This window comes from Gorilla gorilla, chromosome 8, assembly GCF_029281585.2.
Source record: "Gorilla gorilla gorilla isolate KB3781 chromosome 8, NHGRI_mGorGor1-v2.1_pri, whole genome shotgun sequence".
NCBI classification, from domain to species: domain Eukaryota; kingdom Metazoa; phylum Chordata; class Mammalia; order Primates; family Hominidae; genus Gorilla; species Gorilla gorilla.
In genome coordinates this window covers 108907380-108934922 of record NC_073232.2, presented here as the reverse complement: position 1 = coordinate 108934922, position 27543 = coordinate 108907380, and the positions used below count along the sequence as shown (strand labels likewise).

At 45.6% G+C, this 27543-nt stretch overlaps 1 protein-coding gene across 1 annotated transcript in view; it reads left to right on the top strand.

The window, feature by feature from the left end:
• The window catches only part of PIK3AP1 (phosphoinositide-3-kinase adaptor protein 1), a 128920-nt gene that overhangs the window by 58436 nt on the left and 42941 nt on the right, over positions 1–27543 (top strand). The window contains exons 3-8 of the mRNA XM_004049870.5: positions 4423–4559; positions 8523–8667; positions 9715–9857; positions 9986–10118; positions 12511–12707; positions 15702–15891. Of these exons, the coding sequence (XP_004049918.3) occupies positions 4423–4559; positions 8523–8667; positions 9715–9857; positions 9986–10118; positions 12511–12707; positions 15702–15891 (945 nt within the window). The remainder of the gene's footprint in view (positions 1–4422; positions 4560–8522; positions 8668–9714; positions 9858–9985; positions 10119–12510; positions 12708–15701; positions 15892–27543) is intronic.

Below are 27543 nucleotides of genomic sequence, written 5' to 3'. Positions count from 1 at the left end.
GTATAGTATCATACAGAGTAGTTTCATTGCCCTAAAAAGCCTCTGTGCTCTGCCTATTCATTCTTTCTTTCCTCCTAACCACTGGCAATCAGTGATCCATAGTTTTGCCTTTTCCAGAATGTCATATAGTTGGAATCATACAGTGTGTTTTCAGATTGGCTTTTTTTTTTTTAGATGGAGTTTTGCTCTTGTTTCCCAGGCTGAAGTGCAGTGGCACAATCTCAGCTCACTGCAACGTTCACCTCCCAGGTTCAAGTGATTCTCCTGCCTCAGCCTCATGAGAGGCTAATTTTTGTATTAGCCTCTTGGCCTCATGGCTGGCTAATTTTTGTATTTTCAGTAGAAACAGGGTTTCACCATGTTGGCCAGGCTGGTCTCGAACTCCTGACCTCAGGTGATCCAACTACCTTGGCCTCCCAAATGCTGGGATTACAGGGGTGAGCCACTATGCCTGACTCAGAGTGACTTCTTTCACTTAGTAATATGCATTCAGGTTTTCTCCATGGCATTTCAGGGCTTGCCTGCTCATTTCTTTTTGGTGCAGAATAGTCTTGTATTGTCTGGGTGTACCGCACTTTATCCATTCACCTACTGAAGGACATCTTGGTCACTTCCAAGTTTTGGCTGTTTTGAACAAAGCTGCTATAAACATTTGTGTGCAGGTTTTTGTGTGACTGTAAGTTTTCAGTTCTTTTTGGTAAATACTGAGGAGCATGATTGCTGGATTGTTTAGTAAGCTTGTTTAGTTTTGTAAGTCTGTCTTCCAAAGTGGCTGTACCATTTTGCATTCCTACCAGCAAAGGATGCATTCCTACCAGAAAAGGAGAAGAACCTCGGGAAAGGATGCAAGTTCTTGTTGCTCCACTTCCTTACCAGCATTTGGTGTTGTCAGTGTTCTCGCTTCTGCCCATTCTCATAGATTTGTAGTGCTATTTCATTGCTGTTTTAATTTGCGTTTCCCTGATGACATATGATGTGGACCATCTTTTCAAGATATACAGATGGCTTCTTTGCCATCCATGTGTCTTATTTGGTGAAGTGTCTGTTCAGGTCTTTTGCTCTTTTTTAAAATCAGGCTTTTCATTTTCTGCTTGTTGAGTTTTAAGAGTTCTTTGTATATTTTGGGTACAAGTATTTTATTAGATATGTCTTTTGCAATATTTTCTCCCAGACGACGGCTTATCTCTGCATTCTTTTGACAATGTCTTTCGCAGAACAGATCTGTACTGGTTTTTAATGCTTTTTAAAATCCCATATTAAGTTTTTATGGGAATGAAGCCTTAATTCTGGACCATCTCTTGTATTCAATTGCTCTGTCCATTCTGTTTTTTAATAACTTTAATATAAAATAGGACTATCCTTTATTATTTTTTAAAACTTTACTAGAAGACGTAATACCTATATAAATGGAGTTTTCCAGGGTAGGAAATAATTAGTATTATAAAGAAGAACATTGTCCCAAATAAAATGTTAAATTCAATTCAAAGAAGGTTGTGTGGCTTTTACTCTAAATATTATTTTAAAACTGAGGAGTGTTTTTTCATGGTTATTACTTTTTTTCATGGTTATTGATTTAGTCAGGTTTTTTACTTCTTTAAAGACAATTTCAATACTTTATATTTTTCTATTAAAATTGCATTAAGTTTTTTTTTTTTTTTTTTGGTAGAGACAGAGTTTTACTATGTTGCCCAGGCTGGTCTTGAACTCCTGGCCTTAAGTGATCCTCCCACCTCAGCCTCCCAAAGTGCTGAGATTACAGGCATGAGCTACCACACCTGGCTGCATTGAGATTTTCTTAGCACAGAGTTCTCACTTTAATATGAATTCTTACCGTAGACTTTTCACTTCAATGTGTTTCATAAAATTTCTTGAAATATAGACTAGTGGGCCAGTAATTTGGGAGAAATAAAGGATTTGTCTTTGTTGAAACAATGGTAGACTGCACTGGGGTCCATCCCAAAGAGGTTATACCTGTGTGATATATTAGAATAGGTAATTGGCAAGAGTTTGAGCCACTCCAGCCACTGTGGCCACTCAGAATAGTATCTAAAAAATTCTGGAGCAAGAAATAGTTTCAAGGAGCTTCTTTCTATTTTAAGTAACTGAATGTTTCAAGTCCATGGGATTACTTTCTCATCCCAGAAGAACCTCAGAAATATTTTTTAAAATGGTATGTCCAGGAATCTAATAATAATTAACTGAAACTTCATAAAATCCTTAAGAAGACTATGAATTGTCCCTGATCTTTTTGGCTTTTTCCATTACAAGCTCCTGTGCTGAGTGAGGGTTCCTTGGGTGGCATGTATAGCTCTGTCCAGGGTGATGGGCCCTGGCTGTTTTAGAAGTGATCAGTCAAGGAGAGAAGGGTGTGGGGAAGGGCATATTCAGCAGAGAAAATGGCAGCCTACTGTGTTAGTTTTTGCAGGGATTGAGGGGGGAGCCAGGAGAATTAGAAAGGAGAGTTGGAGGAGACCGATGGTTCTGATGCCCAGCTAAAAACCATATCGCCTTGCGTAGAACACTCTGGGTCCTTTGCTCTACCTCTTAACACTAGATTCTGCCTGACGTACAGACAAGGACAAAGATCTGGCGGCATTCAAATAGGCATTCTGGAGTAGCATGTCTTGGGAAAAATCATGGAGGGGGAATAGTGGCAAGAGTACATGCCTCATTGCCTGTTGCTCTCTAGGGCAGCCCATAGACATTCAGCAGTCAGATGCCAGGCTCTGGGATGGGACCTCCACTGTAGGCTACTGAGATTTTAAGCTGCATGGCTAGGGAAGAAGCCCCGGCCCCTCTGCTGGCCTGAGCAGGCCAGGGGTCAGGGTCTTATAGTTACAGCAATAGGATACGGTGGTACTGAGGCCCTGTAGCCCTGCCCCCAACTCGGCCTTTATGGTTGTGGAAGCACAGCCTCTTCCTAGCATGACCTGGGGTCTAGGGTGAAAGCCTGTGGTTACAGCTTTCTAGGGTGCCTATCAGCAGCTGTTTCGTAACCCTAGCATTCTACCAGGACAGTTGCCACAAACTCTGCAGAGGCCAATTTTCTTCCAGGAAACCAGGCTGCGGGAATCAGCCAAACTAACCCTTGCTTCTCACCTCTCCTGTCCTTTTAGATGATGGACTCTCTGAAGGCAGGGTTAGTGTCTGATTCGTCCTCGGGTTCCCTCAAGTACCTAACACATTTGGCTGCTTGTATAAGTGGTTAAGGAATGAATATGAGCAAACCCAAAAAATAGACTGATGAAACTTCTCTCTCCTCTCAACCATTCTATTTTTTTTTTTGAGACGGAGTTTCGCTCTTGTTACCCAGGCTGGAGTGCAGTGGTGCAATCTTGGCTCACTGCAACCTCTGCCTCCCAGGTTCAAGTGATTCTCCTGCCTCAGCCTCCCAAGTAGCTGGGATTACAGGCATGTGCCACCACACCTGGCTAATTTTGTATTTTTAGTAGAGACGGGGTTTCACCATGTTGGTCAGGCTAGTCTCAAACTCCTGACCTCAGGTGATCCGCCTTCCTTGGCCTCCCAAAGTGCTGGGATTATAGGCCACCACGCCCAGCCCTCTCAACCATTCTTAACCATTTTGGGATTCTGTCCCTCTTTGGGGATCTGATGAATGCTTTGAACTATCTTCAGAAAAGTGCAAGCAAATGCATACACATGTGCATGCACACACACACACACACACACACACACACAATCTTGCACACAACCTCAGAGGTAGGTCTATCAATTAACAGATTCTGGTTAAGAGCCCCTGCCTTAGAGCTCTGGTAGGTTCTCAGCAGCATCTCATTCTGTGCCAATACCACACACATTTGCACACCCCTGCTCACCAGCCCTGACTCTGTGCATGCTCCAATCTTTCCGTGGTACAGGTGTTGCCTGTGGAGCCTGGTTAGATTTATCTAAAGTTTGTTGAAAATGATTGCTTTTCACTTTTGCTTCCAGAGGGGATACATTGGCTAGCCATAACCCTGAGACCTAGTGGCTTTCTGGACAGTGCAGGTTTTACTTGATGTTCCAAGAATGACCTTTAAGTGGACAGTCCCTACTTGAACCCACCTAAGGGGAAGGGGCCTTCTTCCTTTCCTCACTCCTCTTCATCCCTGCAGGAAGTCTGCAGGTAAAGCTTCCGGAAACCCATTGGTTAAGACTAAACCTGCAGCCTCAGACTTTCTGGCCTTCCCCTCCATGATTGTCATCCCTCTTGCTGTCATTCTGCCCTGTGGCCTACATGCTGGTTGGCTTGTCTTCATTAGGTCCCCTTTCATGATTTCCTGAGTCAGTCCCTTCTGCTTGTATTGGTTTGACATTCAGAGCCGTTTCCTATTTTGCAATATTTGGGGCTCTCATGGGGTGGAACATGTCCACAGTTCTCCTTCGTGCCGTTCCCATTTAGCGGTGTCCTCTATTTCGTAGATTCTGGCTGTGACTCAGTCACTGACACTGAGCCTGAGGACGAGAAGGTTGTTTCCTACTCGAAGCAGCAGAACCTGCCGACGGTGACTTCACCTGGGAACCTGATGGTGGTGCAGCCGGACCGCATTCGCTGTGGGGTAGGCACTGCTGGGGGCCTGGTAGCTGGATGTCAGCACTTGGGCTTTTCAAATGCATGCATTTGTTGCAGTAAAGAGAGTGGGTTCTTGTATTGCACCTCAGTATAATTGCAGCCTTCCTTTGGGATTTCTTTTGAGTACCCTGTTACCCGGGCCCTGGAGACACCCAGCTCCCCTGAGTAAGAGAGAGACTAGCCCAGGGAGATGTGTGTCATCAGTCTAAGACTTCTGTTCTATGGATCAGTAATAACATAGAGCACCTAGGAGACCAGCAGACAGGAGCATTCCAGACACTAATGCTAACCCTAAAGTTAGAGGCCTGTGTCTCTTCCTGGTAGCCTAGTGCTGGGAGGAAGGAAATGCATCTTGGGCATCTGACAGCTTGCTTCTCCATCGCTGGCCACTGCCATGGCCCAAGGAAGTGCCTTGAAGCTTGACGGCTGAAACCAACTGGCCAATATTGCTTTTTAAAGGGATCAGATAAATGCCATACATCATATGACTAGAATTTTCAGGGGTGGGGCATACATTACAGATGACTTGAGTGTGAGGGCCCAACTGATGAGCCACTGCCATTTGAATCCTATCTTAGTACTGATGGTTTTTCTTTATTTTTCCTTTCCTAATTAAAAACGTGTGGCATTTATGATAGTTCAGAGCAGCAGAATGCTTCCTTTATGGATACAAGCTCTTTGCTAAGATGGCTTTGCAGGCTCCTTGAGGCGAGACAGCGTGGGAGCCTTGGCAGTGTGCAGCACTGGCTTCCTCACCCTTGTGGGTGGTTTTGTGCAGGCTGAGGCCGTGAGGCATTGGGCAAGCACTTCCTATGTGGGGTTGCCAACTGTTTCTTTGGGCCAGATTTAACTGATAGTCATTGTACTAGTCTGTTTTCACGCTACTGATAAAGACATACCTGAGACTGGGAAATTTACAAAAGAAAGAGATTTAATTGGACTTTCTGTTCTACATGGCTAAAGGGGCCTCACAATCATAGCAGAAGGCAAGGAGGAGGAAAGGCATGTCTTACATGGATGGCAGCAGGCAAAGAGAGAGATAACTTGTGCAGGGGAACTCCTCTTTTTAAAACCATCAGAGCTCATGAAACTCATTCACTATCATGAGAACAGCACAGGAAAGACCCGCCCCCCCCATAATTCAATCACCTCCCACCAGGTTCCTCTCACTGGGAATTGTGGGAGTTACAATTCAAGATGAGATTTGGGTGGGGACACAGCCAAACCATATCAGACACATTTGGTTTGGACTGCACAGTGTTTTATTTATTTATTTTTTGAGACAGAGTCTCTCTCTCTCATCCAGGCTGGAGTGTAGTGGTGAGATCTCAGCTCGCTGCAACCTCTGCCTCCCAGATTCAAGCAATTCTTGTGCCTCAGCCTCCCAAGTAGCTGGGATTACAGGCACACACCACCATGCCTGGCTAATTTTTTTTTGTATTTTTAGTAGAGACGAGGTTTCTCCATGTTGGCCAGGTTGGCCTCAAACTCCTGGCCTCAAGTGATCCATTCACCTCAGCCCCACAAAATGATGGGATTACAGACATGTGTCACCATGCCTGGTCTAGACTGCATAGTATTTTAAAAGTTAGGCATTGGCTGGGCACAATGGCTTACACCTGTAATCCCAAGACTTTGGGAGGCTGAGGCGGGTGGATCCCTTGAGCTCAGGAGTTTGAGACCAGCCTGGGCAACATGGTGAGACTCCCATCTTTATTTTTCTACTTTATTTTAAAAAGTTAGGCATAAAAATCTGTGTTTCCAGCTTCCTTTGAATCAGAATCTGGTCATATTAGGCCTGAGATGACTGGCGGGGGCCGAGCAACCCTGTACATGGGCCATTCATCCCCCAGTTGGCGGGTCCCCACAGTCCCTGTTCTTTATACACGGCCTATCTCACTCCTTTGCCTTACTGGCCATGCCTTTGTGGACATTTCCATTTTAAATCTTCCCATGCCACTTCCTGCTTTCCCCATGCCCCCCTGGTCAGGCTGTTGGGTGCCCATGGGTAAAGGGGGTTGTAACCAAAGCATTATCTCCTTCACTCTCCTCTGTGATTTTTCCAGGCTCTCATTCCTTCTCCTATCTTGACTGCCTGTTATCCCAGGATTCTTGTTGCCGATTTCAGGCTTCTGGATCCTGGGGAGAGGGGAAGGGGCAGGCCGGGGTTTGGTCCTGACTGTCAGTAGGGGAGACACACATTCTCATTGGCTCCTCATGCTCCCTGGCAGAAGGTGTAGGTGGGACAAGGCTGGGCCTGCAGCAGGAGGGACGACCACCACAGCACATATGTATGCAGCCTCAGCAGCCCCGGGAGCCAGGATCACCCCCCACATCATGTGTCATAAAGTCCAAGCTTGCCACACCTTCTCATGGCCCTTGTCATGAAGGGCTAATCTGAGGACTTTATAGCAGAGTCCTAGGAGGAATATCTGGGGATTCGCTATGGCCAGGAATCTCTCCTTTCCCCATGTTTTTTGGAGAGCCTGCCCTCACCAGTTCAGACTGAGAGGCTCATTCCCCCACGTAACCAGCACAGCAGAGTCACTCCATTTGGCAGGCTTAGTGTGAGATCTTAAAGCAAGCTAAAAGAGCTATTCGAGGTGCTCGATGGTTTGGGAAAATTAATCCCCCGAGAAGTTCTTTTTGCCCAGTGGTAAAATCCAGGACTGCATGAAGAGCAGAGCCCAGGAGGGCTTCTCTCAGGCTGCAAAGTGCACAGGTGTCACCTGGGCATCTTGTTATGATGTAGACTCTGGCTCAGTGGGGCCAGGAGGGGCCTGAGACTCTGCATTTCTAACAAGCTTCTGGGGGATGCCGACGCTGCTGCTCCCTTGGCTCCACCTTGAGTAGCAGGACTGGTCCAGAGCAGGGCTTCTCAAGCTATCTGTGGTGAAGGACTTCTAAAAAGATGTCCAATTCTGAAATGGACCAATGATTTCATTAAAAACAATGCAACAGAAATGCTATGCAAAATGAAATCAAAAGACATATAAATGGCCAGGCGCGGTGGTTCACACCTGTAATCCCAGCACTTTGGGAGGCCAAGGCAGACAGATCACCTGAGGTCAGGAGTTCGAGACCAGCCTGGCCAATATGGTGAAACCCTGTCTCTACTAAACATAGAAAAATTTGCCGGGTGTGGTGGCAGGTGTCTGTAATCTCAGCTACTAGGGAGGCTGAGGCATGAGAATCGCTTGAACCTGGGAAAGTGGAGGTTGCAGTGAGCTGAGGTTGTACCACTGCACTGCAGCCTGGGTGACAGAGTGAAGCTCTGTCTCAAAAAAAAAAAAAAAAAGTGTATAAAGTATCGGCCTTAAGGTTTTTTTGTTTGTTTTGTTTTTTGTGTGTGTGTGTGTTTTTTTTTTTGAGACAGAGCCTTGCCTCTGTTGCCCAGGCTGGAGTGCAGTGGTGTGATCTTGGTTCACTGCAACCTCTGCCTCCTGGGTTCAAGTGATTCTCCTGCCTCAGCCTCTTGAGTAACTGGAACTACAGGCACCCACCACCACTCCTGGCTAATTTTTGTATTTTTAGTAGAGGCGGGGTTTCACCATGTTGGCGAGGCTGGTCTCAAACTCCTTACCTTGTGATCCGCCCACCTCGGCCTCCCAAAGCGTTGAGATTACAGGCGTGAGCCACTGCGCCCGGCTAAGTTTTATTATTATTATTATTATTATTATTATTATTATTATTATTATTATTATCAGCTTCAACAGACATAAAATGACTCCATCCAATTGCTATAAATATTTACTCTTGGTTTTTGTGACTTGTCTCGTTGGGACTGGTAGCAAACAGTTCACTGCCCAGCACTGGACCACTGAGTCCACCCTGTCCCCAAGGATTCTCACTAGGTAGAGCTAGGGCAAGAGAGCTGGGGAGACCCTTGGGCCCACACCCTACAGGGATCTGAGAGGGAGAGGGGACAATGACCGGCCTCCCGTTTCAGGCAGAAACCACTGTCTATGTTATTGTGAGATGTAAGTTGGATGACAGGGTGGCGACAGAAGCAGAGTTTTCTCCTGAGGATTCTCCCTCTGTAAGGATGGAAGCCAAGCTGGAGAATGAGTACACCATTTCCGTGAAGGCTCCCAGTAAGTAGTCCCCTGTGAATGTGATGACATAGGGCTTCATTGCTTATTTGCTATGCTGTCACCAATGCCACCAATGCCAGGTATTATCATCTTAAATATGTTTGCTACTTTGATTTTTTTTTTTTTGAGACAGAGTCTCGCTCTGTCTCCCAGGCTGGAGTGCAGTGGCATGATCTCAGCTCACTGCAAGCTCCACCTCCCAGGTTCACGCCATTCTCCTGCCTCAGCCTCCCAAGTAGCTGGGACTACGGGCACCCACCACCACACCTGACTAATTTTTTGTATTTTTAGTAGAGACAGAGTTTCACCATGTTAGCCAGGATGGTCTCAATCTCCTGACCTCATGATCCACCTGCCTCGGCCTCCCAAAATGCTGGATTACAGGCGTGAGCCACGGCACCCAGCTACTTTGATATTTTTTAAAGAGTAGTCCATTGTTTTCATATGCATTTCTTTGATTACTAGTGTGGGTGAATATTTTTCCATGGTCTCTGTTGTCGCATTTCCTCTTTTGTGAATCTCTGTGGTTGGTGTTATTTTTAATTTTCTCTTGCCCCCTCAAAACCCCTTCCTGTGGTATAGCATCCCGCCCCAGGGAGAGTGCGTAGTCATGACAGCAGCTCATGACTTGCAGTGAGCCAGTTCAGCTGCCCCAATGTGGCAGAAACACAGTTTCACCTCCCATGATTTTTCCCTCCTTCTGTGACCACTGGCCTTTGTGTAAAGTGCCTTAAACCTGAATTTTCTTCCTGTTCATTGAGGCACTGGGCCTACAGTAGTGAGTAAAAAGATGAAATTTTTTTGAAAATTAAGTTGCAAACCCAATGAGGATAAATTGCTGTGGCCCAGAGCCCTGCCATGTGCTGGTTTGCTCACCTGCTACCTCCACCCTTTCCCTCACTCCCGCCCCAGCTCACCTCCAAGATCTTTCTTCCAGCCCCCAATTAGTGTCCTCACCACTTGGATGGAGTGTGTATATCCACAGCCACTTTTCCCTGGATGCTTGTTTTTCCTGGGAATTTTGATAGTGTCTTTTCTTCTGTTCAGACCTTTCATCTGGGAACGTTTCTCTGAAGATATATTCTGGAGACTTAGTGGTGTGTGAAACCGTTATCAGCTATTATACTGACATGGAAGAAATTGGGAATTTATTGTCCAATGCCGCGAATCCTGTGGAATTCATGTGTCAGGTAAGGATATTACAAGGAAACCTGAGCTTTCTGGGCATGTAATTTCTGCTCATGGCTTATCAGTCTTGAATCTGCGGGATGGAAGAGAGCTGGATTTCAGATCTGACCATCTTCACTTTTGTTTTCAGGCCTTTAAAATTGTGCCCTACAACACAGAGACCCTTGATAAACTGCTAACCGAATCCCTGAAGAACAATATCCCTGCAAGCGGACTGCACCTCTTTGGAATCAACCAGCTGGAAGAAGAAGATATGATGACAAGTAAGTTGACAGTCAAACCTCAGGAAACCAACGTGGGCTGATTCTAGCCTGCTGGTTTCAGCATCCCATCAGCATACGCGTTTACCTTCTGCTGTAACTCTTCTGGGTCCCTTCTCTATAACCTATCCTGTGATAAGGACTCATTCTTGACTGGTTAGCCTCATTCTTCTAAATTGCAAATCTGAATACTTTACCCCCTTCTCAAAACACATGTGGTGGCTTACGGAGGAGCAGGAAATGAGTGATTTTAAATTGGTTTGGCGTAAGCCAATGGAGCTTGTTATGATTATTCCTCATAGGGATAGCATGAGGAACAGGTAAGCTAAGTACTGTCAGGGGAGGTTCCCAGTTGCCTTCTAGATACAATCCAAACTGCTTAACCTGTGAACAAGCCCTCATCTCTCTCCACACTCCCTCTTGTCTTTTCTATGCTTTGATCTGCAGGAGGTATGAGCTTTTTTCACCTGTCTCTTGCCACTTAGACTCATGGAAAGACAGTCCTTCCTTCCTGCCTTGGTTGCTGTTTACCTGGCTAACTTCTCTCACTTCCCTGTAGCAGCTTAGGTAGCACTTCCCTAGAAGACCTTCTCCAAACCTCCAGTAGGTTCCATTCACCTGCTTTGGCACCCCCCGACCACCAGCATGTTGGGTGCCACTGACCTAGCACTCCTCAGCTGTGTCTGTCTTCTTTGCTAGGCTGTCCGCTCAGTGAGGGCTGGAACTGCTCCTGGGTGGCTGGCTCTTTGTAGGCTCTAAACAAGTAGTTGTTTAATGAGGGAGGAGCAGCCTCTTGTGCACATGTGACATGCTGGGAGCTGGGAGAGTCACACCCCTTGCACAGGGATGATGCTTGGTGTTCTGGACAGGATGCCTATTGTAGTGTTTCTGTGGACACCACCGTTCCTTCATGCCATGGTTGCACTACACAAATGGGACCCAAGTCTCTGGTTACCTTCTGCCTACGTTCCATCCTTCTGTAGTCTAAGAGAACCATAAGGATGAGTTTGCATGACTTTCGAGGCCTTCTCCTGGGGGATTCTCTTTCGTATTGCCTCTCCCCATTTTCCTACTATGGAATGTTCTTGCAGCACTTTTGTAGATGTGACTATTCTCTATTAAGTTTGGGGCTTAGAAGAAAGTATTCCATAGCCTGACAATTTGAGATCCTGGGAATATTTTCAGACCCTTTATTCCAAGGTCATATTTGGAATAGAAGGCTGGGTTTGTCATGTTAAAAAATATACATTTGTATATAAATATATGTCTATAAAGTTGTTGGGCTTAAAAATAAACGTTTATGAAAAAAGAGATTTGTCCCCAGCTCCGCAAACACAAACATGTCCATTTTCTTTGTTGAGTTTAACTTGCTGTATTCAGATGTCAGTAGGTGGAGGGGTCCGTGGGGACCCAGCACCTCTCTGGAGTACTTTGCTTTTCACCAATTAGAGAGTGAACTGACGTCCTGGTGGGGCTTGTGTGCATTAAGACCAACATTCAAAATCTCTCCTAAATAGGAACCCTGCTGAATACTATCTTACTTATCCTCCCAGGTCCTTTTGAGATAGTCTGGAAGTATTTTCTGGTTGAGAACTAAAGGCAGCGGAAAGTCTAAGGAACATACCCAGGATTACTTGGTGTACTTATCATGAAATTAGGAATAAGGGCTAAGAGGATGAACTGCTTTCTTTTAATCAGCACGAAACAATAGCTTTAAGAAATACATGCTCTGAACTTTGCAGAGAAGTTCAAAACATGATTCCTATTGTACTGTGTGGCTGCTAGTTAAGCCTTTAAACAAACCCGGCACATTTTGAACTGGTACTTTTTCTCAGGATTCTCCAGTTCTGTTAGAGAAGATGGTAGGGTATTCATTATTAGATTTGCTAATTAATTAAAATGTTATGGCCGGGTGTGGTGGCTCATGCCTATAATCCCAGCACTTTGGGAGGCCGAGGCAGGTGGATCACTTCAGGTCAGGACTATGAGACCAGCCTGGACAACATGGTGAAACCCCATCTCTACTCAAAATACAAAAATTAGCTGGGCGTGATGCACACCTGTTAATCCTAGCTATTTGAGAGGCTGAGGCGAGAGAATCACTTGAAACTGGGAGGCAGAGGTTGCAGTGAGCCAAGATCGCGCCACTGCACTCCAGCCGGGGTGACAGAGTGAGACTCCATCTCAAAAAAAAAAATTATTTCCTCTGCATCTGAGGACATGATCTTCAGTGGTGTCCTGAAGGAAGCTGTTAGATGTTAGGTCAGTCAATCAGTAAGTAATGGCTGAGTGCCTTCTGTTGCCATGCTAGTCTTGGCAGCTTCATCTCCATGAACAAGGGCACCCTGTGCCTTTATTTTTATCTGTCTATTAAGTTTTCCTTGATAATTTTCAGATCAGAGGGATGAAGAGCTGCCCACCCTGTTGCATTTTGCTGCGAAGTATGGACTGAAGAACCTCACTGCCTTGTTGCTCACCTGCCCAGGAGCCCTGCAGGCGTACAGCGTGGCCAACAAGCATGGCCACTACCCCAACACCATCGCTGAGAAACACGGCTTCAGGGACCTGCGGCAGTTCATCGACGAGTATGTGGTAAGGTCAAGGCAGGAGGGGCCCAGGATTGGAAATGCACTCTGTGGTAGTATGGCTGCCCTTTCACCCAAAATACGAACAGATTTTATCTCTAGCATGTCCTCATGTACTTCTTCTGGCCGTGGGCAGTATGTGTGGGCTTAAGAAATGAGGTCTGGAGTCACATGGACCTGGGTCCGAATTCCTGTACCAACACTTGTTAGCCTTGTGACGTTGGGTAAGTCACGTATCCTCTCTGAGTTTCCTAATATGCAGAAGGAAGATAATCATAGTTCGAGTCATAGAGTTCTTTTGAAGGTAAAAGGAAATCATTTCTATTAAGCACTGAGGTTCACCCTCAAAGAATTTACAGAAACCTTTATAGAGTGAATCTGCTGAAGGTAGAGGCTGATCATCTCCCCCCACCTCCTCACCTGCCTCCAGGGCACCATGGTGGGATGCTCCTAGCTGCCTCACCCGCCTTCAGGCCCCGGTGAACTGTATTAGGCTTGGTTTCTTCTTCAGCAGAAACCTCAATAAAGCTGTGCACCTGGAAAGGCATCAGGGCAGCAACTCTAAGGCCCACCTCCTGCTGACAGCCTCGCTCTCTCTTTCTAACCCCCTGCCTGGGTCCCATGTTAAGACAGGCAGGTATGCCCAGTTTATCTGATCATCTGGTTTGGGGCCCTCAGCTCCTCCTCAAACATTGGCTTCTGGGTCCTTCTTTGAGGCTGATCGCACCCCACGTCTACATCTTATTCCATGCCCCAATATTGCCTCTGATGCCTAGGAAGCAGCTGCTCTTCCTGATCCCAGTCCCTTGTGGTTTTCCTCCTTCTTCACAGACTCCCAGAGGGTACCTGAGAATAGCTCAGCCTCTCGCGTGGGGCTGTGACCTCACAGGGAGCAATAAACACAGCCGGGTCTTGCCCTCGACCTCCAGACAGGACGGAGCCTGATATCTCCCCAGAAACTTAACTCTCTGCTCTGTGTTGGAAAATCTATAAGACAGTGATTCACGGAGGCACAGAGGGGACTTCCCAGTGTTTACAGGTGTATAAGTGTTTTGAATAAAATGGTGTGAGTCCTTTTTGTGGGCGTCACTGACACAAATAAGGCTAAAAGGTGCTCTCAGTCTGGGTGTATTTACTCAGTTTTTCTTAAAGTCACAAATGTACCAAATGTAGCATTTCATTTCCATGCCAATAGTTTTTATTAATAACCTACTGTGTTCATACTAGTAACTAGTATTTATTGAATGTATTTGATTTGAAAATGTATTATCTCATTTAATCCCCACCACAATCCTTTGAAGTTGACAGTATTGCAAGCCTTACTTTACAAAAGAGGAAAATGGCTTAGAAAGGCAAAGTCATTGTGCTTAGGGCCACAAACTATTCAGGGCAGAGACAGGATTTGCACCTAGTTTGATACTGAAGCCAGGGCTTGTTATCCTGTTGTATTTAACTGGGATGTTTAAAGATGCACTTTCCTTTTGTGCTGAAGTCAATCTAGGTCATAGCATCTTTGCTTTCTCCCTATGGTCACCTTCAACCGATGCAGCTTCAGCATTGTAACCAAAAGACTGTCCCTTTGTGTTGCTTATGGCCTCTTAGAACTGTCCCATTTCCTTTTTTCACCACATCAAAACCAAAGGTGAGATCTGGAATCTCCAACATTTCACAGCTGTCATCTGGTTTATTGGGTCTCGTGAGGAAACTAACGAAGTGTCAATAAAAGATTAGCTATCTTAGGGTAGTGGTGGTGAAAATGAGGATTTTTGTGGGTTGATGCTGAAATAAGGATTGTGAAACACCGAAGTTTCTTACCAGGAAAAGTTGTGCAGAGGTTTCAGGGAAGTCACCTCTCTGGCTTCACAATCACACAGAGGTAGGATGGCAGTGGGAGGCAGGGGAGAACCTTTCTGATGTCAGGACACTTTATCCAAGATCATCTCTCCTTTTGGGCACATAGGACATAAAATTGAGGCTGGAACCCCTGGAAACTGTCAGGGTTCCTGACAGTTTGGAGGAGACTGCAGAAGGAACAGGGGCTAGTGTGCCAAGCTGCGGAGTGACCTCTGACTACACACAGGGCGAGAACACCTTAGCTGCATTCCTGTTCAGCTCATTTGAATTTCTGCGTGGCTAGTCAGTAAAGGTCACACCTTCTTGTGTCATTTTTTTCCCTTTGGAGGAACCACTAGGGTGTAGAAGAAATATCAGAAATCAGGATTGCAAGCCCTTGAGTAAGATACTAGATTTTTGTGAGCTTTGTTTTTCTCATCTGTAAACTAGAGAATATTATACCTTTCTCAAGCAGTAGTGGAATGGATTACAGGAGATAGGGTATAGGCAAATACCTAGCATTGTACCTGACATTTAAATGGTGCTCACGGGAAAGTATTTTTTTTTTTTTTAGACAGAGTCTTGCTCTGTTGCCCAGGCTGTAGTGCACTGGTGCGATCTTGGCTCACTGCAACCTCCACCTCCTGGATTCAAGCAATTCTCATGCCTCGGCCTCCCGAGTAGCTGGGATTCCAAGCGTGCTCCACCATGCCCGGCTAATTTTTGTATTTTTAGTAGAGATAAGGTTTTGCCATTTTGGCCAGGCTGGTCTCGAACTCCTGACCTCAGGTGATCCACTTGCCTTGGCCTCCTAAAGTCCTGGGATTACAGGTGTGAGCCACCACACCAGGCCATGGGAAAGTAATTTTTAATTTGTATCCTCTGGTCAGTGGACATTTAATGAGTATTTCCTGAGTGCCTAACTCTGTGCTTAGTGTTGTAGGAAGATACGAAGATTAAAACAAAAACATGAAATAAACTAAAAAAGGTGGGAAGCCTGGCCTCAAGGAGCATTCAGTCAGGTGGGAAAATACAAATACACACAACCAGTTGTAATCCTGACTCATGGGAGCCTTTACTTTGCTGGCCACAAGTGCCTTCGGGAGCCAAGTTCCACCCGGAAAGTCAGGCTGCCTCAGGGTGCCGTGGGCCTCATCTTCTCTTTCAGGAAACAGTGGACATGCTCAAGAGTCACATTAAAGAGGAACTGATGCACGGGGAGGAGGCTGATGCTGTGTACGAGTCCATGGCCCACCTTTCCACAGACCTGCTTATGAAATGCTCGCTCAACCCCGGCTGTGACGAGGATCTCTATGAGTCCATGGCTGCCTTTGTCCCAGCTGCCACTGAAGACCTCTGTAAGTAGCACAACCCAGTTCTGCTTCCACCTTTCTGCTGAGAAACAGCTTTTTTCATTCCGGTTGAAGATGGCGCGGGGCAGTCCCTACGTACCCTCACTTCACCCCAGAGAGATGAAGGTCCTGTTTTACACAAAGCTAGGGCTGGAGTCATGTGCTGTGACAAGCAGAATTCTTCTCCAAACTTCCTCTGTTATGACTGCTGGGAGAGTTTAAGCAAATATCTGGAAGTCAGAATTGATGAAGTCATTGCCTCGTGATCTGAGAGGCCAAATCAGTGGCTCTCAGCCCTCAGTCTCCATGGGTCCTTTTTATAACAAACATTTTCCTACTCTGACATGAGGTTTATGTATTATATAACCTACCTACATATAAAATTCTCAGAAATCAAATATACTGCCCTAATTGAAATAGGAAAGAGAAATTAAAGAAGAGGACATACTCAAACATGCCTGCACCAGAAGTCATGACAAAATAGTCAGATGCAGACACACTCAGAATCACGGTCAACGGCTTCAAACATTGACTGACACGTTTGCAGTCTTGGTGGCTCAAATGATGGGAATAATGTTGGCATTGGCACCTGGATTTTCCTAGATGGTGAACAACTCTTTATGATTTCCTTTCCATTTTCATAGAAATTGAATTTCTAAAAAATTAAGTGTTTGCAAAAATAAGATGTGTTTATATGTGAAACAGTTTAGGTTCTAGGCTCAGAAAATAATAAGCAGATTTTTTGGGGGGCGAGGGGTAATTTGATTTTATTGCATTAATATATAGTAAGCTTATTTTCAAAATATCATTCTTCAGGATCATGATTTTTCTTATAAACTGTCTAACAAACTTTGCCCACTTTTTATTATCTTGTTTTTTCCAATGCAAAAGTAATGCATTTTGACAAAAGTGAATGAGCAGTAGAAGTTCCCCTCCAACACCTAAACTCAAAACAAAATAGGAATGTATAACTGAGTTGAGAGAAGTTATGTGACTTGTGACCCCCAGCCAATATGGCATTGGTAATAATTAGTAATAAAATGATAGGTATATTTGTCTATATTTTTGCTTATATCTGCTGACATTAAATTTAAAAATACAGACATACTTGTACATATACACAGATATGTAGAAATATACACATAGGTATAAATATGTATCATACGTACTTTTTAAAACTTATATGTATGTCTAGGGGAATATTTGAAAGTCACGAGGGACATGAAACATCTCTTCATTGGGCAGGGCTGTCCCACACATAGCAGGATGTCTAGGGTCCTTCCCCCTTTTCCTAAATGCCATCTCCTTGGTGACCACCCAAAATACCCTCATAGATTTTCCAAACGCCCCCAGGGGGCAGTGCCACCACCCTTGAGAACCGCTGATCTGGGTAACAGTGGATCTGATCTCCACGCACGTACTGGAGTTGAAGCAGGAGACCCACACAGCAGGCCCTCTAAGAGGCTTATTCATGTGTTACCATCATTCGCTATCAAATGCTAAGCATGCGGAGGCGCCACCGGAGACTTAGCCCTCCTTCCCTCTGGTTTTCATTAATAGATTCAAGGAAGAGAAGTATCAACCAAGGTATCAGCATTATGGATGGGGGAATTTCTGGAATGGGCTATATTGAGTGTTACAAGCCTTCAGCCTGAAAAGAAGACAGTAGAGCCCTGGGCCCACAGGGAGGCGGGCCTGACTTTCCCATCCATGAAGTCATGGAAGAGCAGGCACCAACAGGATGCCTTGGAGAGAAGGCATAGGTTGGTCAGAGGGCCAGAGGCAGTCTCTGATGCCAGCAGGCCTTTGACACTGACCCCAGAACCTGCAAGATGTGGTCCAGCGGTTGTTAGGTGTTTGCCATTCAGATTGGGTGCTCCTTGAGGGGAAAGAGCAATAAAACCTCCTCTCCATCACCTAACTGGGAGGCTTAGAAGTGCTGGTGGAAGCTCTTCCAGAATGAGCTGTGCCTTGGCATGGATGTGGGGAGAGAAAGCACCATCGCTACCATCCACACCCTTGATTTCGGACCTGAAGTCCGAAAGCTACCCCACTAGGATGCTTTTCTTACCTGCACTTTACAAATGGGGAAACAGAGGCACAGAGGGGCTGAACATTCCCAAAGTGTCACAGCCAATCAGTGATAGAGCCCAGATTTGAATCCAGATTTCTCTGTCATTAGGACCATATTCTGCAGAAATTGTTATCCAACACCATGCATTTTAGTCGTGGTTCCTTTTGGAAAAACCATCTAGCCTCTATAGCCTTTCTTCCCCTATCTGCAGCTCCAGATACTGGATAACAAAGCAGCCTCTGGCGCCCCCTAGCCTTGCCCATCATCCTATCCAATACCTAATAAGCATGTCTGGAGCATCTAGTACATTTCAGTTACTGATCTCTTCTGGGTGTTGGAGATACTGGCGGGGAAGTGGGTAGGACCCAGTCCTTTCCATTGTGGAATAGGGACTCACTCACAAAAGAACACTTGGAGAACCACCAGTACCCACTTGAATCTGGAGACTGCATCATCCTTTCTGCCCTGTGTCTTTGCTATGAAACTACTGGACAATTAAAGAATGCCCTACTTTATTGGCAGTTTAGTGTTGACAGAGCCTTACACTTGCTGTCCCCCTGGGTGTTCTAACACATGCCATGCTCCCACCACAGCACTGGAAACCTGCAGGGAATGCCACAGGTGTCTCTTCCATTGTTCCTGGTCTGCTGGGCCCCTCACAGCAGGATCGGTGAGGTTTACCAGGGCTTCCGAAGGCAGCAGTGTGCTCTGGAGCTAGCCTGGTTTGTAGCCAACTGGCAACTTGTGAAGTCACCTGGGCCAGGGGGCTTCTGGATGCCGTGTAGCTGGAAGGAGGCTACCAGCGGGGAGGCAGCCTGTCAAATTTGGCTGCTTTTTGCATGGGAAAAGGAAACCCACCACATTTTTCTTTTTCTTTTCTTTTCCTTCCTTTTTTTCTTTCTTTCTACTTTTCTTTCTACCTTTCTTTCTTTCTCTTTTTTTCTTTCTTTCTTTCTTTCTGGTTTTTTTTTTTTTTTTTGAGACAACGTCTGGCTCTATTGCTCAGGCTGGAGTGCAGTGGCACAATCTCAGCTCCCTGTAACCACTGCCTCCCCAGCTCAAGCCATCCTCCTACCTAAGCCTCCCGAGTTACTGGGACTACAGGTGTGAACCACCATGCCCAGTTAATTTTTTGTATTTTTCATATAGATGGGATTTTGTGATGTTACCCAGGCTGGTCTTGAACTTGTGAGCTCAAGCAATCCATCTGCTTTGGCCTCCCAAAGTGCTGGGATTACAGGCGTGAGGCACCATGCCCGGCCCACATTTTTCATTTCCCCAGTTATGTGAACTCTGAATTTTCTAACTCTAGACATGGTTTGGTTTGTGTTTCTGTCTCTGTGGCGCCAAGTGTAACCTTGAGAATGATCGCTTACCTCCTGGCTCAGAAGCAGCAGCAACTTGGACCTGGGGAGGAATAATTTATTTTACTAACAGTGGTTCTGTAGGTGACAAGGCAGCTTAATTCATAAAGAAGTAGGATAAAGGACAAACTGCTAAATCTAAAATGCATATTTGCAGCGCCCAGCAGAATAATAACTTGGAACATCTGGCAGCCCTTTAAAAGTCCATGGACTGCCTGTATCTCCGTGATCTCATCTGACCATCCCAGGGTTTAGTGAATAGGATGATCTCCATTTCACGGGAAAGAAAACTAAGGCTCCAAGATTTAGTAACTTACTTAAGTCCCATCAAGGGAGGACTGGATCAGGAATCTGTGTCTTCGAATTCCCAGGAGGCAAATCTGTCTGCTCTCCCACTGGAATGTAGGGCTCTCCTGGCCTGCCCTTCTAGGGTCTGCATTTGTCAGCCCTGAGAGGGACACTTATACAGGAGCTATTTCTAAATGTCTAGATTGCCACGTTTATCAGTGCCCCACCATTGACTGTGGTAACCCTGGAGGCTGAAAATAACCATCTTAAGGAAATTAGGCTGTGTTCATTCACTCACTTGCTCACTCACTGATGCGCTCACAGGACAAACAGGCTTTAGGGTGGCAGGCTTTAGGCCACTTTCAGATCACTGCTTTGGAGATCACCTAACTGTTGTTGGGACAAATCTTTCTGACTTGAGTTTGGGAAAGGGGTGGTAATGAGGTTGCTTCTCCAAAGAGAATCCAAGGCAACCACCTGAGTTGGAAGCTTATAGGGGAAGCTCCCAGTGTTAATTGAAATGGGGCTGGAGAGAGGTGTTGGGTTCTGACCCTGAGATTGTACAATTCTGCTCCAATCTCTTCTTCCCCTGAACTTGCTTGCGTGGGTGTATACATGCACACACACACACACACACACACACACACACGGCACACTCACAAGTCTTTAGTTTAGATATGCTGCCACCAGGTGGTAACTACGTGTCTTGTTATCAAACCTTCAACTTTGCTCCCAGTTCTCTTAAGAATTTTTTGATCAAGGCCCCACAGATCAGCCGGGCATGGTGGCTCATGCCTGTAATCCCAGCATTTAGGGAGGCTGAGGCGGAAGGATTGCTTGAACCCAGGAGTTCGAGACCAGCCTGGGCAGCATAGCAAGATCTTGTTTCTACAAAATTTTTTTTTTTTAAATTAGCAGGGCGTGGTGGCACATGCCTGTGGTCCCAGCTACTCAGGAGGCTCTGGTGGGAGAATCGCTTGAGCCTGGGCGTTCAAGGCTGCAGTAAGCCATGACTGCGCCACTGCATTCCAGCCTGGTAACAAAATGGGACCCTGTCTCAAAAATTAAAAAAAAAGACCCCACATACTTAAAGCATCAACCTTCACACCTTATTATGTAAGAGATAAAATGTCTTTATTAAGGACAAGCTTATGCAAACATTAAATAAAACTCAAGGCAAATGTCCGTGGGTGTTTTCACTATCTCCTCATCTTCTTCTCACTTAGTTCTTTGTCCCCTGCCCTTACGTTGGAGAATGATATGGTAGTCCTGGTGGTCCCTGGACCTAGGTAATTAATTTTGTGTTGAAAGCTTGCCCAGTGACTGGTCACCTCTCTGAGGCTCTGGGTAGAATGGCCTTGGGAGGCAGTTCTGGGAGGCCCTTGTCCAGTCTGTTTCCAGGGTAATCTGCTTTGTGGGTTGTAGCTTTGCTTCAATACCTGAGAGCCTCATTTTTCTTCCGTAAAGCGAAAGGAGCGAAAGGAGAAAGGCATTATCATCTTGCCGTTAGAAACTGCAGACTCACTAATCAATCCCAGAGGACTGTTCTGCTTCATGTTACCCCTACATTGAACTTTTCTTCTGAACCCCTGATCCCTACCTCATGGTTCTGTAGCTCAAGTGTTTATGTAGTGGAGAGCTGACTTAGCTCTAGCTAACTTGCCAGCTTCCCTTAGCAACCTCCTTGGTAACTGGCATCTTTGTAACAGATCATTTCCAGCAGTGTTTTCTTTACCTGAGCTCTCTGATTACAGCCCCTCTCTGCAAGCTGGGTTCCATCTGAGCTGGGGGCACACTTGGGGACTGTAAAGGACCTCACAGCCCAGCCCTGTAGGTCTGAAACCAACTGAAGGACGATTTGTATGCAAAATGACTACATTACTGGTTTGCTTATGAAACATACTGTCTTTCCTATCTGCATCCTTTTCTCTCAGGAGCCTCCCTCCCTGTGACTGCTGAGGCTCTGTCATCCTCCTGCCATCCCTTTTGGCAAGATTCTGGCGAGTAGAGCCAAGAGATGCTTCAAGGCCCGTGGGCCTGCGTGCACAGCATGAGTTCTTACCTGCAAGGACAGAACCCACTGGGGAGCAGGGAGATGAGCTCAGTGTACCTCTTGACTTCCCGTTGCTTTTTGCTCCTCCATAAATACAAGAACTATGTTGGGGACATAGGGACTTAGTGAAAGCACACTGGATTGAATGTTTTAACATTTAAAGATAAAATCCCCATCGCCAGCAGCAACCTTGCTCCCCTCTGAACCTGCACAGCTTGCAGGTCACGCTTACCTTGGGACACTGCACACACATCCCCTTGGGCTCTAGTTATATACGTGCTTCTCTGGTTACCCTCTCCTGGCCTCGATAGGAAGCATATCTTACAGCTTTGTATCATCCACAGTGCCTATCCCAGTGCTGTACACAATAGGTGTTCAGCGATTTCTTGAATTTGAGCTACCAGAAAATAAGATGTAATTCTCGACTTTGTGGGTGGAATAGTGTGTCAGTATTCCAGTGCAAAGACCTCTCCCACCTGATAGGTGGTACTGAGACATCTGTTAGGTGTCCCCGAGTGTGAGACATCTCAGGGTGGCAGTAACTCCATTGGTCACTACAAGCTGCCTTTTCTTTCATGTTCCCTTGCATTTGACTCTTCCTTCTGCCTAAATTGCCTTTCTCTTTTCTTGGCTTGAGAAATGCCCAGATTCCTTCACAAAGCCCAAATGCCTTCATATTCATGTGTTCATTTGTTTTTCTTTTATTAGTTCGTTCATTCATTCATTCAAAAAATATTTATCAAACCTCTCATATGTTTAAATCACGCTGTGCCTGGTGACGATGAGTCAGTAAACAAGCTGGCATGAAACTTGCCTTTCAAAGCTTACATTCTAGTGAGAGAGCTGGATATTAAACAAAAACACCACATAACTGAATATATAACCACAAACTGTGACAGTGCTGTGGAGGAAAAAGACACTGCTTTGAGAATGCAGGTGGGACTGTGTTCAGGTGGGCTACCGCATGTGACTCACTGCACAGCACTACAAATGCATCCCATAGACTCACTCCTGCATGGCAGAGGGTCTTTGTGCTTGCCAGGGGTACTGTACTGAGGCATTTGTCTGCATAAGAAAACCACAGAACTTGTTTGCAGCTTCTCCTAAACTATTTATCCTCAGCCCCTTCTTCATTGCCAATGCCAGCCATCACTCATTAGCCCTCTAATTTTACACTGCTATTCTCGTGTGTGTGTGTGTGTGTGTGTGTGTGTGTCTTAGTCCGTTTTCTGTTGCTATAACAGAACACCATGGACTGGGTAATTTGTGAAGAAAATAAGTTTATTTAGCTCACAATTCTGGAGGCTGGGAAGTCCAAGAGCATGGTGCTGGCATCTTGTGCATCATAACATTGTGGAAAGTATTCACATGGCAAAAGGGCAAGAGCAGGAGAGCCAGAGAGGTCTTGCTATTACAACAAAGCTACTCCTGTGATAACAAACCCACTCTCACGATAGCAACATTAATCCATTCATGAGGATGGAGGGATTAAGTTTCCAACACATGAAATTTTGGGGCACACATTCAAATCATGGCACTCTGCTCCTAGCCTCCAAAATTCGTGTCCTTCTCACATGCAAAATACATTCATTCCATTCCAGTTGCCCCAAAAATCTTAACTCGTTCCAGCATCAACTCAGAAGTCCAAAGTACGTAGCCCAAAGGCCTCAGAACCAGGAAGCTGATTGTGTAATTCTCAGTCTGAGCTCGAAAGCCTGAGAACCCAAGGGGAGAGCAGCTAGTGTGTGTCCTGTAGTCCAAAGGGTGGAGAGCCTGGAGTTTGATGTCCAACCAGGAGTAGAAGAGTGTATGGCAGTGTATGCCAGCCCCTGGGGAGAGACCAGTTTGCCTTTTGTCTGTTTTTGCTCTATTAGGGCCCTCAGCTGATTAGATGATGCCTGCCTACCTTGAGGGTGGATCTTTTCTACTCGCATGCTCCTTTTCTGGAAACACCCTCACTCTAGGTATTTCCTAATATAGTCAATTTGGCACCCAAAATTGACCATCACAGGCCACGCATGGTGGCTCATGCCTGTAATCTCAGCACTTTGGGAGGCCAAAGTGGGCAGATCGCTTGAGTATAGTAGTTCAAGATCAGCCTGGGCAACATGGCGAAAACCCACTTCTAAAAAAATTTTTTTTAAATTAGCCAGGCATGGTGGTGCGTGCCTGTGGTTAAGGAGGCTCGGGTGGGAGGATCACCTGGGAAATCAAGGCTGCAGTGGGCCATGATTGCACCACTGCACTCCAGCCTGGGTGACAGAGTGGGACCCTGACTCAAAAAATAAAATAACTATCACAGTGTGTGTGTGTGTGTGTGTGTGTGTGTGTGTGTGTGTGTGAGATTGTATATCTCTCCCACATCTTCCTCTCCCTCTTTCTTCCATCCCATTACTTCTTTAGGGTACAGAAAAGCTAGACTTTCTTATTGACATGGTCAGTCAAACCATTCTACCTGGAGGCAAACTGACCCATTGTGTTCCAGGTTCTCTTCAAATGTTTGGCTACGATGCTCCTTGCTCTAAGGCTCTCTTTTTGGCCACAAAAGATTCTTGCTGGGGAAAAAAATTCTTTTGGCCTACTTTCAGGGTTTGAAAGCCTTTCTAGAAGAATAGTCTTTCAGTAGCTGACATTTCACTGTGTTATATACTCACTTGGTTTTCTATTAAATTAACAGCATATAATCTGGATGGAGTTTCCACTGCAGCTAAGTGGTCTGTGTCCCATGAGGAGTATCATATGGGTGTCTTTGAGAATTCACTATTGCTGTTGATTCATTCTTTAATTAAGTGCCTGCCTGGGTGTTCTCTCATCTGTTCAAGCTTCTTGCATTCCAGGAGTGGGTTCTTTCCGGCTGACTCCTTAAATGCAGTGCAGTGTGACTCTATAGCTGGCTTTTCCAGAAGGAGGCTGTGGCCCCAGAGTCTCCTTATCATTGTTGTTGTTTTTCTTTGCTGAAATGAAAGAACTTTGCACTTTCTCCTCAGACCGGCAGGTTTCAGTACATGTTGGTTTATTTTTAATTTGCAAGTCATGAAGTTTAAGTGCTTGGGATCTGAAGTACAAGCCCTGAGCATCCAGGAATGCAGGGATTTGTTCTGATTTCCCTCCCAAAATGCTCTTTGTCTAGAAACAGACTCCCTTCACTTAACAGAGTTTTCTGTGTAGTTCACTGTATGCCCGGGTTATGTGTACATGTGGGGTTGTCATATTTAGAGCCTGAGAGGGTTTTATCACTCATTAACTCCAGGTAACCAGGTACCTTTTAAAAAAGTGTTATTACAAAGATAATATCTGCTACTACCAGGACTTAGTGCCTAATTAGGTATGGAAAAGAGCATTTTAAAAATAATTTCACATGCCAAGGCCAGTTGGCCAATATTTTTTCTTTTATAATTTTTTTTAACTTTTGTATTATTTTATTTATTTATTTATTTTTTCTGAGATGGAGTCTTGCTCTGTCACCCAGACTAGAGTGCAGTGGCACAATCTTGGCTCACTGCAACCTCCACCTCCCAGGTTCAAGCAGTTTTCCTGCCTATCCTCTCTTTAGCTGAGATTACAGGTGCACACCACCATGCCTGGCTAATTTTGTTGTTGTTGTTATTGTTGTTTTTGTTTGTTTTTAGTAGAGATGGGGTTTTACCATGTTGGCCAGGCTGGTCTCAAACTCCTGACCTCATGATCCACCCCCCTCGGCCTCCCAAAGTGCTGGGATTACAGGCGTGAGCCACCGTGCCCGGCCTAGTTTTCTTTTTCTTTTTCTTTTTCTTTTTTTGAGATGGAGTCTCGCTCTGTTGCCCAGGCTGGAGTGCCGTCGTGCAATCTCAGCTCACTGCAACCTCTGTCTCCTGGGTTCAAGCAATTCTCCTGCCTCAGCCTCCCAAGTGGCTGGGACCATAGGCGCCCACCACCACACCCAGCTAATTTTTGTATTTTTAGTAGAAATGGGGTTTTGCCATGTTGGCCAGGCTAGTCTTGAACTCCTGACGTCAGGTGATCCTCCTGTCTTGGCCTCCCAAAGTGCTGGGATTACAGACATGAGTCAGCGCACCTGTAATAAATACTGGCCCCAGTTGGCCAGTATTGAGTGCCTGGGTGCTGTGTTGAAAAGGACAGAAAGAATGCTATGATTGGTAGTGATGTTTGCCACGAAAATGGAATAGGGGCACGGAGGCCCATGTATGGCATCTGCTGTTCCTGGTCTACAAAGATATTTATGTTCAACTAAAGATTTTTAAAAATCATTTTCTTTATAATATAAATGGAAAAATCATTTTTGGGTAACTTCATTTAAGGCAGTGCACATCTAGAGACTCAATAATGTCTATATCAGAACAAGGCTACCCAGTTTGTGTGTAAACATGATGGACTCACTTGAGTGTGCCCTAATTTCTGTCCTCTCTTTCCTTCACTGGCCCAGTATGGGAAGGAAATTCATGGCAGGCTGACTGTGCCTGATGCTTGGGTCTATCTTGGGAGGCAGAATAATGCCCCTGAATCTGTATGTATGCTAGGTTACATGGCAAAGGAGAATTAAGATTGCAGATGGAATCAAGGTTGCTAATCAGCTGACTTCAAGATATGGAGAATATCCTGGATCACCTTGGTGAGCCCAATATAATCAAAAAGGTCCTTAAAAGTGGAAGAGCGCGTCAGAAAACAGACCAGAGAGACGGCATCAATGGGAGGACTCAGTTCAGCTAAGCTTTCTGCCCAACATTGCTAGGCTTGAAGATGGCAGAAGACGGCCTAGTGCTAAGGAATGCAGGTGGCCTCTAGAGTCTGGAAAGGACAAGGAGACAGATCCTCCTCTATAGCTTCCAGAAAGGAATGCAGCCCTGACAAAACCTTGACTTTGACCCAGTGAGACCTATTTCAGACTTCTGAGCCACAGAACTCTAAGATAACAAATTTATGTTGTTTTAAATGGTAATTTGTCATAGCAGCCATAGAAAACTAATATACCAACTAAGTTGCCTCAATATAATAATAATGATACCCATGAAAATGTAGTGCCTGGCACTGTTAGTAAGCATTTTGTAAGCATTGTCTCCTTTGGCCCGAATGATCATCATATGAGGTAGGTACTGTTACTTATCCTCACTTTACAGATGGAGATATAGAAAGTTAGTGATGTCAAGTGACTTGCCCAAGGACACAGAGCTAGTAAGAGTCAGAGCCAGGGCTCGGACCCAGGTCTCCAAGATATCAAAGTCCATGCTTCTGATCGTGATGCCGACCTGCACTGGTTGCTCAGTGGCCATCACCTGGGTCTCTATTAATTGCCTGGTTTCAGCTGCTGCCTTTCTCTGACTGAAGTTTGTTCCCTGCATGCAGTCTGTTCAATTGGCTCTAGCCCTTGTCCGTACCTTTACTCCTGACTTCGGGTCTTCCCCTGTGTCTGGAGACCACCCTCTCTCTCCTCCCTGCACCTTTGCCCCCATCATGTTCTTCCAGCCGTGCCTCGGATCCTCTGGCTTTAGGCTCTGTCCTGAAGGTTGGCCTCTCCCTATGGTCCTGGTGGCATGGAGTGGTGCCAGCAGGGGTGAAAGAGCTGTTGGAATTGACCCTTGGTGTTCACTTTTGGGCCACCAATAAAGAGTGTGATAGGTGTCAGGGAAGTGTAAGGCAAATGGGCATGGGAGCTCCAAGTCTGGTCTGGACCACAGTGGCAGACCCTTCACCAAGGAGGGAAGAAGCCTGCTGGCTCTGTCAAGCCAGTACTTAGTGTCCAGAAGCCATGATAAAGAAAATGCACCTGGCTAGCCTTGTCTGTGAGTCAGATTTCCATAAATAACTCTATTGTAAAGAATTGATGTTTGTTGTCTGAAGATTCCTCCCTTACTTTAGGTATATTCAAATATAAATATATTGAG